Source organism: Tamandua tetradactyla, chromosome 11, assembly GCF_023851605.1.
Source record: "Tamandua tetradactyla isolate mTamTet1 chromosome 11, mTamTet1.pri, whole genome shotgun sequence".
Taxonomy (NCBI): domain Eukaryota; kingdom Metazoa; phylum Chordata; class Mammalia; order Pilosa; family Myrmecophagidae; genus Tamandua; species Tamandua tetradactyla.
In genome coordinates, this window is record NC_135337.1 from 15,356,927 (window position 1) to 15,371,065 (window position 14,139).

At 35.1% G+C, this 14,139-nt stretch overlaps 1 protein-coding gene across 5 annotated transcripts in view; it reads left to right on the plus strand.

Moving 5' to 3' along the window:
* VAV3 (vav guanine nucleotide exchange factor 3) overlaps window positions 1-14,139 on the plus strand; it is a 380,746-nt gene that overhangs the window by 326,798 nt on the left and 39,809 nt on the right. For all 5 annotated transcript variants that reach the window (XM_077120069.1, XM_077120068.1, XM_077120070.1 and 2 more), the window contains 2 exons: window positions 5,910-5,975; window positions 11,824-11,858. In XM_077120069.1, the coding sequence (XP_076976184.1) occupies window positions 5,910-5,975; window positions 11,824-11,858 (101 nt within the window). The remainder of the gene's footprint in view (window positions 1-5,909; window positions 5,976-11,823; window positions 11,859-14,139) is intronic.

Consider the following 14,139-nt stretch of genomic DNA (forward strand, 5'->3'; position numbering starts at 1 on the left):
CTGTGATCGCTGTTAAGATTTGCCTTCCATCTTCTTCTCTCTCTAGTTTCTCCTATGGCAATTTTACTCCTATGATTTGAGTCTTCCCTTCCATATGTTTGTCATCTAGTCTGTTGTTTGTTTAGATGGAGTATCTAATCACCTCCCAACCCCATCCTTGATATTCCCTCACTCTTTAACTCTCTCTGCTCTTTCAATATCTGTCCTGCAGACAAGTTAAGCAGTATCTCTAGCACCTGCCTCCCCTCTATGCCTGCGTCCCTCTCATCATATCTGCTCCCTAACAATATTCCTGCCTCCATAGTCATGCTCATCTGTAATCCATCTTCAGTGTCGATGTCAATTTTGTTCTCCTAAAATACCACACTTATTTAATGAGACCCATCACCGAATGATGAAATTCAGATGTTGTAGTCTAACTCATTCCTTGCCACCTTTTAGCCTTATTCCTCACTCTTCTCTTTATGAGTCCTGGGTTTGTAGAGAAAGCCAGGGCACAGCTCTAATGTCAGAACATCTGAATTGGAATTCTGGCTCTGCTGCTTTCTAGTTCTGTCGGTAAGTTGTTATTTAACTTCTCTGCCTCATTTTTCTCACTGGTAAAAAAAATTTATAGAAATTGGACCCAGCAAGAAAGATCATTGTAATTATTAAATGAAGAACTCAGAATGGTGTCTAGCATGTAGGAAGCATTCAGTAAGTATTAGCCATTATAAGACTCAACTTAAAGGAAACTGTTTTCATCTCCTATGCACATCATGTAATTTCATGCCCTGTGCATTTCTCATGTGATTTTTTTTGTTTGCTTCCAGACTGCTCTCCTCCATTTGCCTCTTAAAAAAATTCTATGTATTTTACAAAACCAGCTGAAATTTCATGTGTACCTCTTCTTTGTGGCTTTCCTGCAAATCTCCAGTACTTACTTTCTCTTCTTAATTTCCATATTCCTTCTTCTGTATGTCTCTAATAATATGTAGCCCTTTCTACCTTGTATTATAGTCTTACATATGCATGTGTTTGCTCTCAAAATATAGGGGAAAACAGAAAAATATTTCCTTTTCATTTTCTTAAACAGTTTTATTCACACACCATACAACCCATTCAAAGTGTACAACCCGTGGCTCGTGGTATAATCACCAACTTGGGCATTCATCACCACAATCAATTTGAAAACATTCTCATTATTCCAAAAAGAAAAATCCCTTACCTTTATATCCCCCTATTATTGACAGCATTGGTATAGCACCTTTGTTACAATTGAAGTAGAATATCACAGTATTACTGTTAACTATAGCCAGTAGTTTGCATTAGTTGTATTTTTCCCCTATACCAACCACCCCATTAGGAACATCTTGTAATGGTGACATGCATGTGTTCTGGTTCATGTAAGAATATTCTTCTCTTTGTACAATCAACCACAGTCCATCATCCACAACAGTGCTCTCTATGTCGTACAGTCCCTAGCTTTTATTCTTGTGACATACATCACCCTAAACTCAGCCTTTTAGCAATGATCAAACCCACAATTCAGCGCTGTTAATTAAACTTACAGTAATGTGCTACCAGTGCTTTGTTTCCAAACATTTACAATTAACATTATTAAGAATTCCGTACAAATTAAGCATCAGCTCCCCATTTTCTGCCTTCGTTCTGTTCCTTGGTAAACTATATTCTGGATTTTAACTCCAAGAGTTGGCTCATTATATTTAGTTCGTATTAGTGAGACCATACAACATTTGTCCTTTTGTATGTGGCTTATTTCATGCAACATAATGTCCTCAAGCGTCAACCATGTTGTTATACACATCAGGACTTCATTCCTTCTTACAACTAAATAATTTTCCATCATATAAATATACCATGCTTTATTTATCCATTTATCAGTTGATTGACACTTAGGTTATTTCTGTCTTTTAGCAATTGTGACTAATGCTGCTATTAATATCAGTAAGCAAATGTCTGCTTGTGTCCCTGCTTTCAGTTCTTCTGGGTATATACTGAGTAGTGGGATTGCTGGATCTTATTGCAACTCTATACTTAGCTCTCTGTGGAACTGCCAAACCATCTTCCACAGTGGCTGTACCATTTTACATTCCTCCCAGCAGTAAATAATTGTACCTATTTCTCCACATTCCTCCAATACTTGTAGTTTTTTGTTTGGTTGGGTTTTTTGCTGTTTGTTTTTTTATAGTGCCGATTCTAGTAGATATTGAAATGATATCTCACATGACTTTGATTTGCATTTCCCTAATAGCTTGTGATCTTGGTTATCTTTTCATGTGCTTTTTAGCCATTTGCATTCCCTCTTTGGAAAAGAATCTGTTCAAATGTTTTGCCCATTTTTTAATTGGGTTGTTTGTCTTTTTATTGTTGAGTTGTAGGATTTCTTTTTATATTTTGGATATCAGACATGTGGTTTCTAAATATTTTCTCCCATTGAGTAGGCTGCCTTTTCACTTTCTTAATAACTAAGAAAGCATAAAAGTTTTTAATACTGAGGAGATCCCATTCATCTATTTCTTTTTGTCATTGCCTGTGCTTTGGGTGCAAAGTCTAAGAAACCAATGCCTACTACAAGATCTTGGAGATGCTTCCCTACATTTTCTTCTAGGAGTTTTATGGTCTTAGCTCTTATATTTAGGCTTTGGTCCATTTTGAGATAATTTTTGTTTAAGGTATGAAATTGGGGTTCTTTTTCATTCTTTTGGATATGGACATCCAGTTTTCCCAGGTTCATTTATTGAAAAGACAGTTCTGTTCCAGTTGAGTGGATTTAGCAGCATTGTCAAAAATCAGTTGACCACATATATTCTGGAGTTGTAACTGTTCTTTCTAAATTCTGAGATATGAGCTGTTTGTATATAGCCTGGTCCTTTCCAAAAAGCTCAGTTATTTATGTGACACCTGAGACTCAGAGTTGGAGCTCTGAAGCTATGAAGGTCAGTAGTACCCCATACAGGAACTGTTTAAAAAGTTGAAAAAGTGATCAGACTTCAACTAGAGATATAAAGGAAGTTTATCTCATAAGACTAAGGTAGAACCGAATATAGGGTAAACAATATCATCTATATTTTAAAGCTTCAACTTTTGTGTGAGACCAAAGGGAAAGATGTTTATTTAGTGCAAAATTTATATTTTTTTGTTTGGTTGGGTTTGTTTGTTTGTTTGTTTTTTTATATTGCCGATTCTAGTAGATATGAAATAATATCTCACATGACTTTGATTTGCATTTCCCTAATAGCTTATGATCTTGATTATCTTTTCATGTGTTTTTTATCCATTTGCATTCCCTCTTTGGAAAATAATCTGTTCAACTCTTTTGCCCATTTTTTAATTGGGTTGTTTATCTCTTTATTGTTGAGTTGTAGAATTTCTTTTTGTATTTGGATATCAGATATGTGGTTTCTTTGTATGGTCAGTTTAGTTGAACACCATGAGTACATGGAATCTTGAATAGGGCATACGATTTTGTTAGTTTGTCCAGGTTAGTGTGATGCTCCAATATATCCCAGAGTAATTGGGGCAGTGAAAATTAAGTATTTCAAAGTACCCTTCAGGGAATGGGGAGAAAGGAGGAAATATTCAACTTCTCCATTTGGAGAATTTCTGGTAGTCTCACGAGAAGTGGGGACAACCAAATCAATAGGCCAAGCCCTTGATCTTGGGGTATTACTCCTGCAAAGAATAGGCTAAGCCCACTTAAAATTATGACTAAGAGTCACCCCCAGAGAACCTCTTTTGATGTCAGCTGTGGCCTCTCTCTCTAAGCCAACTTGGCAGGTGAACTTACTGCCCTCCCTGCTGCATGGGACATGATTCCCAGGGTGCAAATCTCCCTGGCAACATGGGACAGAACTCCTAGGATGAGCCAGGACTTGGCATCAAGGGGTTGAGAAGAAAGAAATAAGACAAAATAAAGTTTTAGTGGCAGAAAAATTTCAAACAGAGTCGAGAGATTATCCTGGAGTTATTCTTATGCATATATAGATACCTTTTTTTAGTTTGTGGTATGTTGTGGTGGCTGGAGGGAAGTAACCTGAAATGTTGAACTGTGTTCCAGTAGCCATGATTCTTGAAGACGATTTTATAAGGATATAACTTTGACAATATGACTGTGTGATTGTGAAAACTTTGTGTCTGATGCTCTCTTTATCCAGGGAATGGACAGATGAGTAAAAAATATATGGATAAAAATAGATAAATAATAATAGGATGGATAAGGGGTAAAATAAATTGAGTAGATGGAAGTACCAGAGGTCAATAAACAGGGAGGGGTAAGGGGTATGGGATGTATGAGTTTTTTCTTTCTTCTCTTTATTTCTTTTTTCTGGAGTGATGCAAATGTGCTGAATGTGATGAATACACAACTATGTGATGATATTGTGAGCCATTGATTGTACACCATGTATGGACTGTATTTTATTTGTCAATGCAAATTTTTTTTTTTAAAAAAATCAGTTGACAATAGATGTAAGGGTCTATTTCTGCTTCATTATCTTACCAAATGAATTCTTATTATACTGCATTTGAGTGAATGAATGAATGAATTCCACACGTCTGTTTACTTTTTCTGTAATATGCATGATGTGATGCAGCTTCAGAATCTTGCCAAAATTAATACCTTCTCTTTGCGTGTTATTTAATTCATCTCCCTCTCTGTCCTCCCTCTCTTCCTTTCCCTATCTGAGGTGAGAACAGCTCTCCTTCCTTTTCCTTTCCTTCTCTTATATTCTTTCTCTCCTCCTTTCTGCTCCACTCTACCCCTCTCTCTTTCCAACCCACCTCCTCCTCTCCTTTTATCTCCTCTTCTTCTTCACCCTTGTCCTTTTCTGCAGTCCTGCATCCCTGCTTTTAAAAATTTCCCTGCAAACACATAGCTAAACTCTGTAACATAACAGAGATGCAGCTTCAAGAGGGAGATATTTTCAGATCATCCTTCATTACTTTTCTTGGGTCAAAAATAATAGGGCATATAACATCCAATCATAATGCAATTTACTCATCTGAGGAGCAGGCAACTGTTCAATGTTAAATTAGCCTAATTTCTGGACAAAGAGAAGTAATCTTAAAAGAACCTTGTAATTACACGTTCTGATTGTTGCAATATGCTTAGAGTATAGTTTGTCTTTCTAGAAAAGGAGTGGCAATTGTACACTTAGTGTCATGAGGTCTTTTAAAGGGGAATTTGACCAAAAGTCTCTAAGAATGGATTCTTCTTCAATTGTTTTTCCCCTACTTTGTGTGCTTTGTTTTTCTTTTTTTGGGTAATTTCTTCCCTCTTCTATTATTTATAATGCCGTTTTGAATTATATTCCTCTCCTCCAAGATCTTAACTGTTCTTGCCCCTTTTTCAGTGTCATTATTCCTTTTGCCTACATTGAAAATCATCTAAAACCTACAATGCCATCTATGTTTTCCATTTCCTTATGTGTCTTATTAAATGTCTTTTGTTTCAATGGAGGAATGTCCTTATGTGTTCTGGTAGTAGCATAAATAATAACCATTTAAGTAGCATAAATAATAACCATTTCTAATTAATTATGAGCCTGCATAAAATTAATATGCTTGTATTGTACTTGTATTAATGAATATGAAACTGAAAATAGAATATGCTGTCATCTCTGTATAGAGTTGAAAAATGTAAAGTTAACAAAATTGATTAGTAGATTAGAAAATCTAACTTGAATTCTTATTTTATGGCCATGACCTGAAACCACATGTAAAGTTTAGCAATTAAAAAAAAAACTCTTTCTGCTAATGCTACCCTTCCCGAGCTGTAATAAGTTAATGCTTTCAATTAGATGTGACGTGTAATTCTAAGTATCCTATCAGACAATATAAGCTGTGTTATAGAGTATTCAATTGTTGTAAGTTTGTTCTCAACACTGGATTTGTTTTTCCTAACCTAGGGCAGAAATTTAGCATCTGGAGAGGTTGGATTTTTTCCAAGTGATGTTGTCAAGCCTTGCCCTTGTGTAAGTACCAGGACTTTATCTCTCTTTCTGTCATTTTATTGTTTTTGATACTGTAGTGGATTGTGCAAGAATGTACAAAAGAAATCAGCCAGATTGCTCATTAATTTTATTAATATTTTCTAGAGGGATCATATTATTTCACACTCGAACATTATGGCCTATGCTGTTGAAATTCCAACATCATTATCATTCCGTTGTCAGAAATTATTTTTGTGTGTTAAGGAAATATGCATAAGAGGCAAATTTAATTTAATAAAATTTATGAAATTAGGTTTCCTAAAAGGCATTACAAGGAATGAGCTGGTGCTAAAGATTAGATGCACTGTAGAAGTTGCCCTCATCCCACTGAGGTGAGGATGGTATGGTCTAATTTATTCGTCAGTCACTTCAGGTTACAAAGAGATATTACACTTTAGCTAGTGTGCAAAACAAGCATGAACGTCCACACATTCTTCCATCAAATCTCCAAATACATTTTTCTATGCTTTAGTGTACCATTACTGTTCATCTAATGTCATAATGAAATGTTCTGAAAACAACACACGCATTAGGAAGATACAAGGAGAACGAATGGATATTTACTCAAATAATATTTTGGGCGAATATAGTATAAGATGTACTCTCTGGTGCTTTATGAGATTTATAAATTGTTATTTAAGGTGATATGATTTTGCCGTGATAATTAGGTGTTTAGGGTGGCTTGCTCTAAAAGAGTTTTAGTTATCGATTCCAAGTAAATGAAATTCCTTTACTGTTATAACAGAGTTGATGGCTTAAAACAAACAGCAACGCAAGAACCCTCCTTTAGTTGCCTTGCTTGTTATCTGTCAATCTTTCCTGCAATGCCTAAGCTGGGCTTCCTTTTTAATGTTACAAAACATTAAAACATGTCTGCCAACCTTGCTTTCAGAATGTAGACTATAAAATAAGGTACTCTACCCATTCAAGCTTGTTTGATTTAAAAGGCAAAGGACCTAAAAAGCATTGACTAGGCTGTTGGTTCTCATTTATAATCTTGAAAAATTATTGAAGTTATATACCATTTTTATTCAATTAGAGAAACAAAAGTATTTCTTTAACTATCTGTCATTTGTATGGACAAAATTCAGACTTCCCTTTCCTAATGCAGCTATGTTTATATAGGGGCAGGTGGTCAGAATTATACATTGTAACATTTAGGCTCTGTGAACATTCTAGGTTTAGGAACCTAGAAACATCAAATTATGGATAGTAAGCATTTTCTATAGCAAGTATTATTTTCTGTATGCATCCTTTAAAATAAGACATGAGGAGCATTTGAAATTTTATCATAGAACTAAATGGATAAATAATAGTATTTAATAAATTTTTGTTGACTGGATAAACAAATAAATGAAAAAGCGTTTGAAAGCCCCTAGCTGTATGTAGGCAATTAGCAATAGTAGATTCTAATCATATCAGTTTATAGGATGATATTGAGTAGTATACAGTGAATCAGTGACAAGAAAGATAAAGCTGTTTAGAGGTGTTAAGATGATGAAGATTTGTAGTGGAACACAGAATTACGGGTAGGACTACAAACTATATATGATTATTTTATAGCTTTAAGTTAATAAACAACTATTAAATCGTACTGCTTACTTAATGAAATTATAGGTTCATTTGTTAGTTGTAGGGCAAGTGAAGTGAAGCTGAGTAGAAGGAGACGATATTGGAGGGGCGATAGATTGAACGAATTTGGAAAATAATATCTCTTTTGATTCTGGGATACATTGCTTATCAGATGTCCATAGGTAGTGCTGAGTATTCCATTCTGAGCTGAAAAATTATCCTTCTTTGTCTGCTGTATCAGCTTCCTAAAAAGTTCTGAGGTATACAGATAGGAAACTAGAACTGAAGAAGACATGGGAGATGAGTGAGATTATTTCATGTCTGGCAATATGGCAACTAGGAACAAAGCCTGGAGCTGCTGCGTGTTGTGACTTGGATAGCTACTGTGTAAATCCAGGAGCCTTTAATGGGTGAGCTAGGGGGGAAAACAAATCCAAATAATGTAGATATGCCTATCTTGGTATCAGCTTTGGGTGGGGTAGAAAAGGAAATTAGTCTCCTCTGAAAATGCCTTAGCCTTCAGTCCCCAAACCATGCAGGCATGGGGCTATAGTTCATACCTGCCCTGTAACTTAAATAATTCTAAGGCAATTTAAAGTGATTCCATCTTGACTGGTGTCCCTCCATCCACGCAAGTCATAACAGGTGCAAATGCAAATTTTCTCTAGATTGGAGTCTCTCTTAAAGGATTTCTACAAATAAAGTTCCAGGGAATATGAGTTCATAATTTGAAATCATTAAATTCATGAGGGAACAACCCACCTGGAACAAAAGTTGGTGGAAATAATAAAATGCAGAATTAGACCCACAAAGACGGAAGACAATGGAGCCATCAGATATAAATGAAAAATTTTATTTTTAATATATTTGAAGAAATAAAAAGGCACTAAAATCTAACAGGGGAGCAAGTCATTACCCAAACTATCTGGGTATATTAAAAAAGAATCAGGTAAAACTTCTATAGATGAAAAATATAGAAATAGAAACGAAAACCTTAATGGATAGATTAAATGGCATCCTAGGCATAGCTATTTAGAGAATTAGAAGAGATAAAGAAATATCTCAGAGAACAGCTCAGAGAGATGGAGAAATGGAAAATTTAACGAAGAGCAGAGTGAAAAAGTTCCAATGCATCTACTCAGAGAAGAGAATAAGATAGTTGTGGAGGTGCAATATTTAAACAAATAATATTGAGAATTTTTTAGAATCTATAATACAATCAATCTTCCAATTAAGCCTCAAAAGGAGAAGATTAAAATTAATCACCACCTTGACTATTTTGGTGAAACTGCAAAACACCAAAGGCACAGAAATGTATTAAACCATCCAGAGAAAAAGGACAGATTACAAACCATGGGTTGATGAGCAGACTCACAGCTAAAAGGGCAGTATGGAAGCAACAGGAGGGTCCCACTTCTGGTAATTATCCGATAGCTCCTATTGCAGCAGGTCTCCCACAGAAAACAACTATAAACTCTGCACAAGATAACAAGAAATAAACAAAATTGTTTGAAGGCACTGGCTTAGGAGAGAAGTTGGCATTTGGAAAAAGCAAACCATGCTAGGTGACTTCCCTGGTTTTAGAGCTGTGTCGTGGGTAGTCAGTAGGCTGCGCAATGCAGCAGAGATAAAATTTGGATAGAAAATCCTCAGTATTGCTGGCTTGAAGAACCAGAGTGCAGGATTTGGGGGAACCACAGCAGCTGAAAAGGGAGGTAGGAAATTTTAGAAAGGAAGGAGTCAACCTCAAGCCTTGAGGCTTGAGAATATTCTCAAATTCTATACATAAATTCTGCCTCAATCTCTGGTCAGGAGGTACGGGGATGGTTGCCAAGCAACACAGGTTACGCTGAGAGAGCTAAACTGTGACTTCTGTAGTTCCTTATCATAGGGGATACAGAGTTGGCAGTTGGAGTTTAGCCAAGATAAACGGTTTGAAAAACAAAAACGAACTCTTCATAGGAAATAATAGAATCCAGAGCCTGTATAGTGTGTCATTCAAATTGTCCAAGACTCAGTCCAAAATTACTCAATATACAAAGAAATAGGAAAATATGAAACATAATCAAGAGGAATCAATCCAAGGAGGAGAAACCCTGATATGTCTCAAATGATGGAATTAGCAGACAAGGATTTTAAAAGTAGCTAACTTTTATAAAGAAAAATATGTTCATAATGAATGTATAGATTATCTCAGCAGAGAAGTAGGAACTACTATAAAAAGAACGAAATGGAGGTTCTAGAACTAAAAGCTACAACATGTGAAACAACATTTGAAACAATAAGAATAATATATTCAAAATTTGGAGAGAAAATTACTGTCAACTTAGAAATTTATATTTACCAAATCTATCACTCCTGGATAAGGGGGGGAAATGACATTTCTAGCCAAACAAACACAGAGAAAGTTCATTCTAGGAACTTTTACAAGATGCACTTTTAGAATAAACATATGTCTTGTATATACTATTTTATATGCATGATATATTCCCAGTAAAATATATTTTAAAACCATATATATATAGTAGAAGTTTAGCTCTGTATACTGCTTATGATGAAGGCAGAAAAAAGCATTATGGAAAAATGATATACATATGCTCAGGAATGAGATAGTACCTTGGAGAAAATTATCTGTGGTCTTAAATACAAAACATCTGTCCAAGCAGGGGCACAGAGGACACAGAAGAGGAGTGGGGAGGGCTCCTGACAGATGGAAAAGAACAGGAACCAACTGTAGTTGTGGGGATCACAGTTAACAAAGCCACGGCTCTTCACACCTCAAAATATACCCACTGCAGAGAGGTAAAGCTCCAGTGTGCCACTTCAGGACAGAAGAGCCCCAGAAATCTGTTCTACACTAGAATTCTATATCACCCTTCAATTTTGTATAGCTGCAGCCTTTTCCCAGCTAAGGGAGTCCACAGCCAGGATATGTTAACATTTCTTGACCTCCTTATCTCCTATCTCCTTTCTTTTTTTACTCTCCAGGGAAAGAGATTGGTTTAAGAATAGGCATATGCTTAAAACAGAGAAGAAGGGTGTAAAAGAAAATATTTTTCCCATCAGATTTCTGAGGCTGTGTATATGATATCATCAAAGGGGAAACCATTGAAAATTGATTTCTATTTGTGAAAAATGGCAGAAGAAATTATCAACAAGATTTCAACGGGCATAATTTATTTTCAGTATCAACTGCTGTGTGTCACGATTTTTCAAGGTGGTGAAATTAAAAATGTGATCCATAGGATAAAAATGGTTAACTATCATAACCATAGGGATGCTCCAACCAGAAAGATAATTTTTTGATAGACAGCTTCTATCCCAGGAGGGCAAAATAAAAGCAGCCCATTTTGAAAATTGACATAGTAAGAGGCATATTCATATTGCTCAGACTTCTGGCATACAATATTGTTATGGCCATAATTGAGTGTGGCAATATTTTTAATCACCTGTTATAAAAAGGCCCAGAAATAGTAAGAAATGTAAATATCAAAAACATCAAAAATTTCTGAACACAAGACAGACTATATATATGCCCAACATTTTCTCAGGAATGTATAAACCTTATCCATCTTTCTGTAGTGTTCATTTGGTTTTTCATTTTGTGAATATTACCATTCCTTGTTTGTTTTATTTCTAGTTGCCATGAGCAACTGGAAGAGATTTTCTTTCTTCTTCTTCTTCCTTTATCTGCATAGAAAATGCAATATTTTTCTCTTGTGTGGTGCTTTATAAGAATAAGAGAGAAGGGAAAAGTGAAATTTTCCATAACTTTTCCTGAATAAAAGGTTTTACAGTCAATAGACTTCAAAATCATCGTTAGGAAGATGTGTTACAAAAATAAGAGTCTATATCCAGTGTATATATTTATTTAGCGTGTCTTTCCAATGACTTTGGAAAGTGAAGTGCTGTTTGGTTTTCTTAATAATGTCTTCATTTAAATTTTCTGTGTTAGGATTAAACTGCCTTGATGATAAATACTGAAAGTTTCCAGTTCATATTTTTCCTTGCATATATTTCCACTTAGAGGTACATTGGCAATAAAATGAGTGAAAGGATGAATTAAAGTGAAATGAATTATTTTCTACTTATCTGACATATACAATGATTCACTCGGTATAAAATTGTCAATGGATAGTTCCGGGACTGTGCTACTTAGGGGGGTTATAGAGCTGAGTCAGCTGAAATGAATTAGTGATTGATTTCTAAAAGCTTCCCTTAAGTAAACTTAATCTATTTTTGCCGTTTTATATCCTAGGTGCCCAAACCAGTAGATTATTCTTCCCAACCCTGGTAAGTATTAAAAGTGTTTATGTAGCTAAGTTGAAATATCATACCCTTAGCTTAAGGAAGCCCGAAAAGTACGGCTAGTAAACCACATTCCGTTTCCATGTGTCCTGGCTAAAGGTATTCTTTGATGTAACAAAACACCATATTGGATTTATATATCGCTGATCTTTTCATATTTCCATCAGAGAATGGTGTGTGTGTGTGTGTGTGTGTGTTTGTGTATGTGAGTTTGACTATAAATTCAACAATTATAAGAGCCACAGACGAGAATGGAATCAATGGCAAATATGTATCTTAAACATTTTGGAAAAGTTGATGTTATGAAGTAGGATGAAAAAAATAAGTAGTCCATGGTCTGAAACTAAAAATTAGCCCAAAAAGGATGGTATATCATAAAAAGACAAATTTACAGCATGCAGTATGGAAAGAGCAAGATTTATGGATGTCTAAAATTTGGGGCCTAGATGGGGCTCATTCTACCTCTTGAGGGATGGTGATATCAAGGATGAAACAAAGAAGTGAAGTGGATAATGATGTATTTTTTAGGCATGATGAGTTTAAAGAACAGTTATCTTCAACTGGAAAAAGTATATTTAGGATCCAAATAGTTAGAATCATCCTATGATAATAACTAATATATACTTAGTACTTGACATGTGCTGGGAAATAGGCCTCATATTTCATTGTTTTATCTCATTGTTTTCCCAGTGTCTATATAAGGAAGATAATTATATATTATCCCCTTTTTACAGATAAGGAAACAAAAGTAAGGCCATGCAACTACCAAGAGATAATGTCAATTCAAACATATGCAACCTGTACCTTGCTACATCTGCTCGAAATACAAAACCTAGCCATATTTACTCATTTCCATTTGTTTCCTGAATTTTGTGTTTGACTCCTTTTAAAATGACCAAATCTATTTTTGTGTTCTTGTTATTGAAGTATGTGCATGCTGGGTATGCACGTAACTGAGATATCCTGTGACTACAAATACTAGCTCAGTTTGCAAGTACAGATGATACCTGTGTTGTATGATATTTAAATAATATTCTGATATTTTCTGTTGTATAACCCAAACCTGGAAAATGCTAGATTATTTTTCATTATGTAGGCATGCATTGTCCAAAATATAGGATTCTTTCCCTTTGAAGACCCCCCTGCATCATCACTTTCTGTCTTCTGTAGCCATTATTTACTTCCTTTTGACATCCTTCTGTGGGACTCAGCACTGAGTTGAAAACCTGTAGCAGGTTTGCTCTAGAACTAGGACTTTTTGCCAGCATTTTACCTGGTTTAAGACAAATTTGGGATCCCAGTTTGTGTGGAATTTAAACTAATCCTGACAGAACTAAATTTGGAGAATAGAGATGATAGCTGGACATTCAAGCTAGAAAATATCAGGTACTGGTGAAAACATGAGAGTATAAAGAGAAGCTTTATTCTCCTTCCTTTACTGTTTTTCATGCAGCTAGGCACTAGAGTCACAAAGATAATGATTTTAAGAGATAAATACCAGTGCCACAAACGGTATGGATTTTATGAAATAAAACCAATCAAAACCTAGGAATTATTCAGGGCCCAGGAGACTGGCTTTGGCAACCTTTTAAAAAAAATTCTTTTATTTTTTTTTAAGAGAAGTTGTGGGTTTACAGAAAAATCATACATAAAATACATTCCCAATTACTATCGTATTATTAGCACCTTGCATTAGTATGGTACATTTGCTACAACTGATGAAGGAACATTTTTATAATTGTTCTATTAACTATAGCCTCTGGTTTACATTATGATGGTACTGTTTGTGTTATACAGTGCTATACTTTTCTTTAAAGAAATTATTCTGATACCATATATACAACCTAAAATTGCTCCCTTGTAACCACAGTCAAATACATAATTCAGCGCTGTTAATTAGATTGACAATGCTGTGCTACCCTCACCACCATCCGTTACCAAGCATTTCCATCATCCCAAATGGAAACACTGTATAATTTAACTCCCCTTTCTCTACCCCTACCTCGGACCCTGGTGACCTATATTTAGTTTCCTACTCTATGTGTTTTCTTCTTCTAATTATTTCATAAGAACAAGATCATGTAATATTTGTCCTTTTGTGTCTGGCTTATTTCAGTTAACACGATGTCTTCAAGGTTCCTCCATGTTGTCGAATATATGAGAACTTCATTCCTTTTTAGGGATGAATAATATTTCATTGTGTATGTATATAACGTAATACATATTTAATAATATAAAAATATGAAATGGAATATATATTACATTT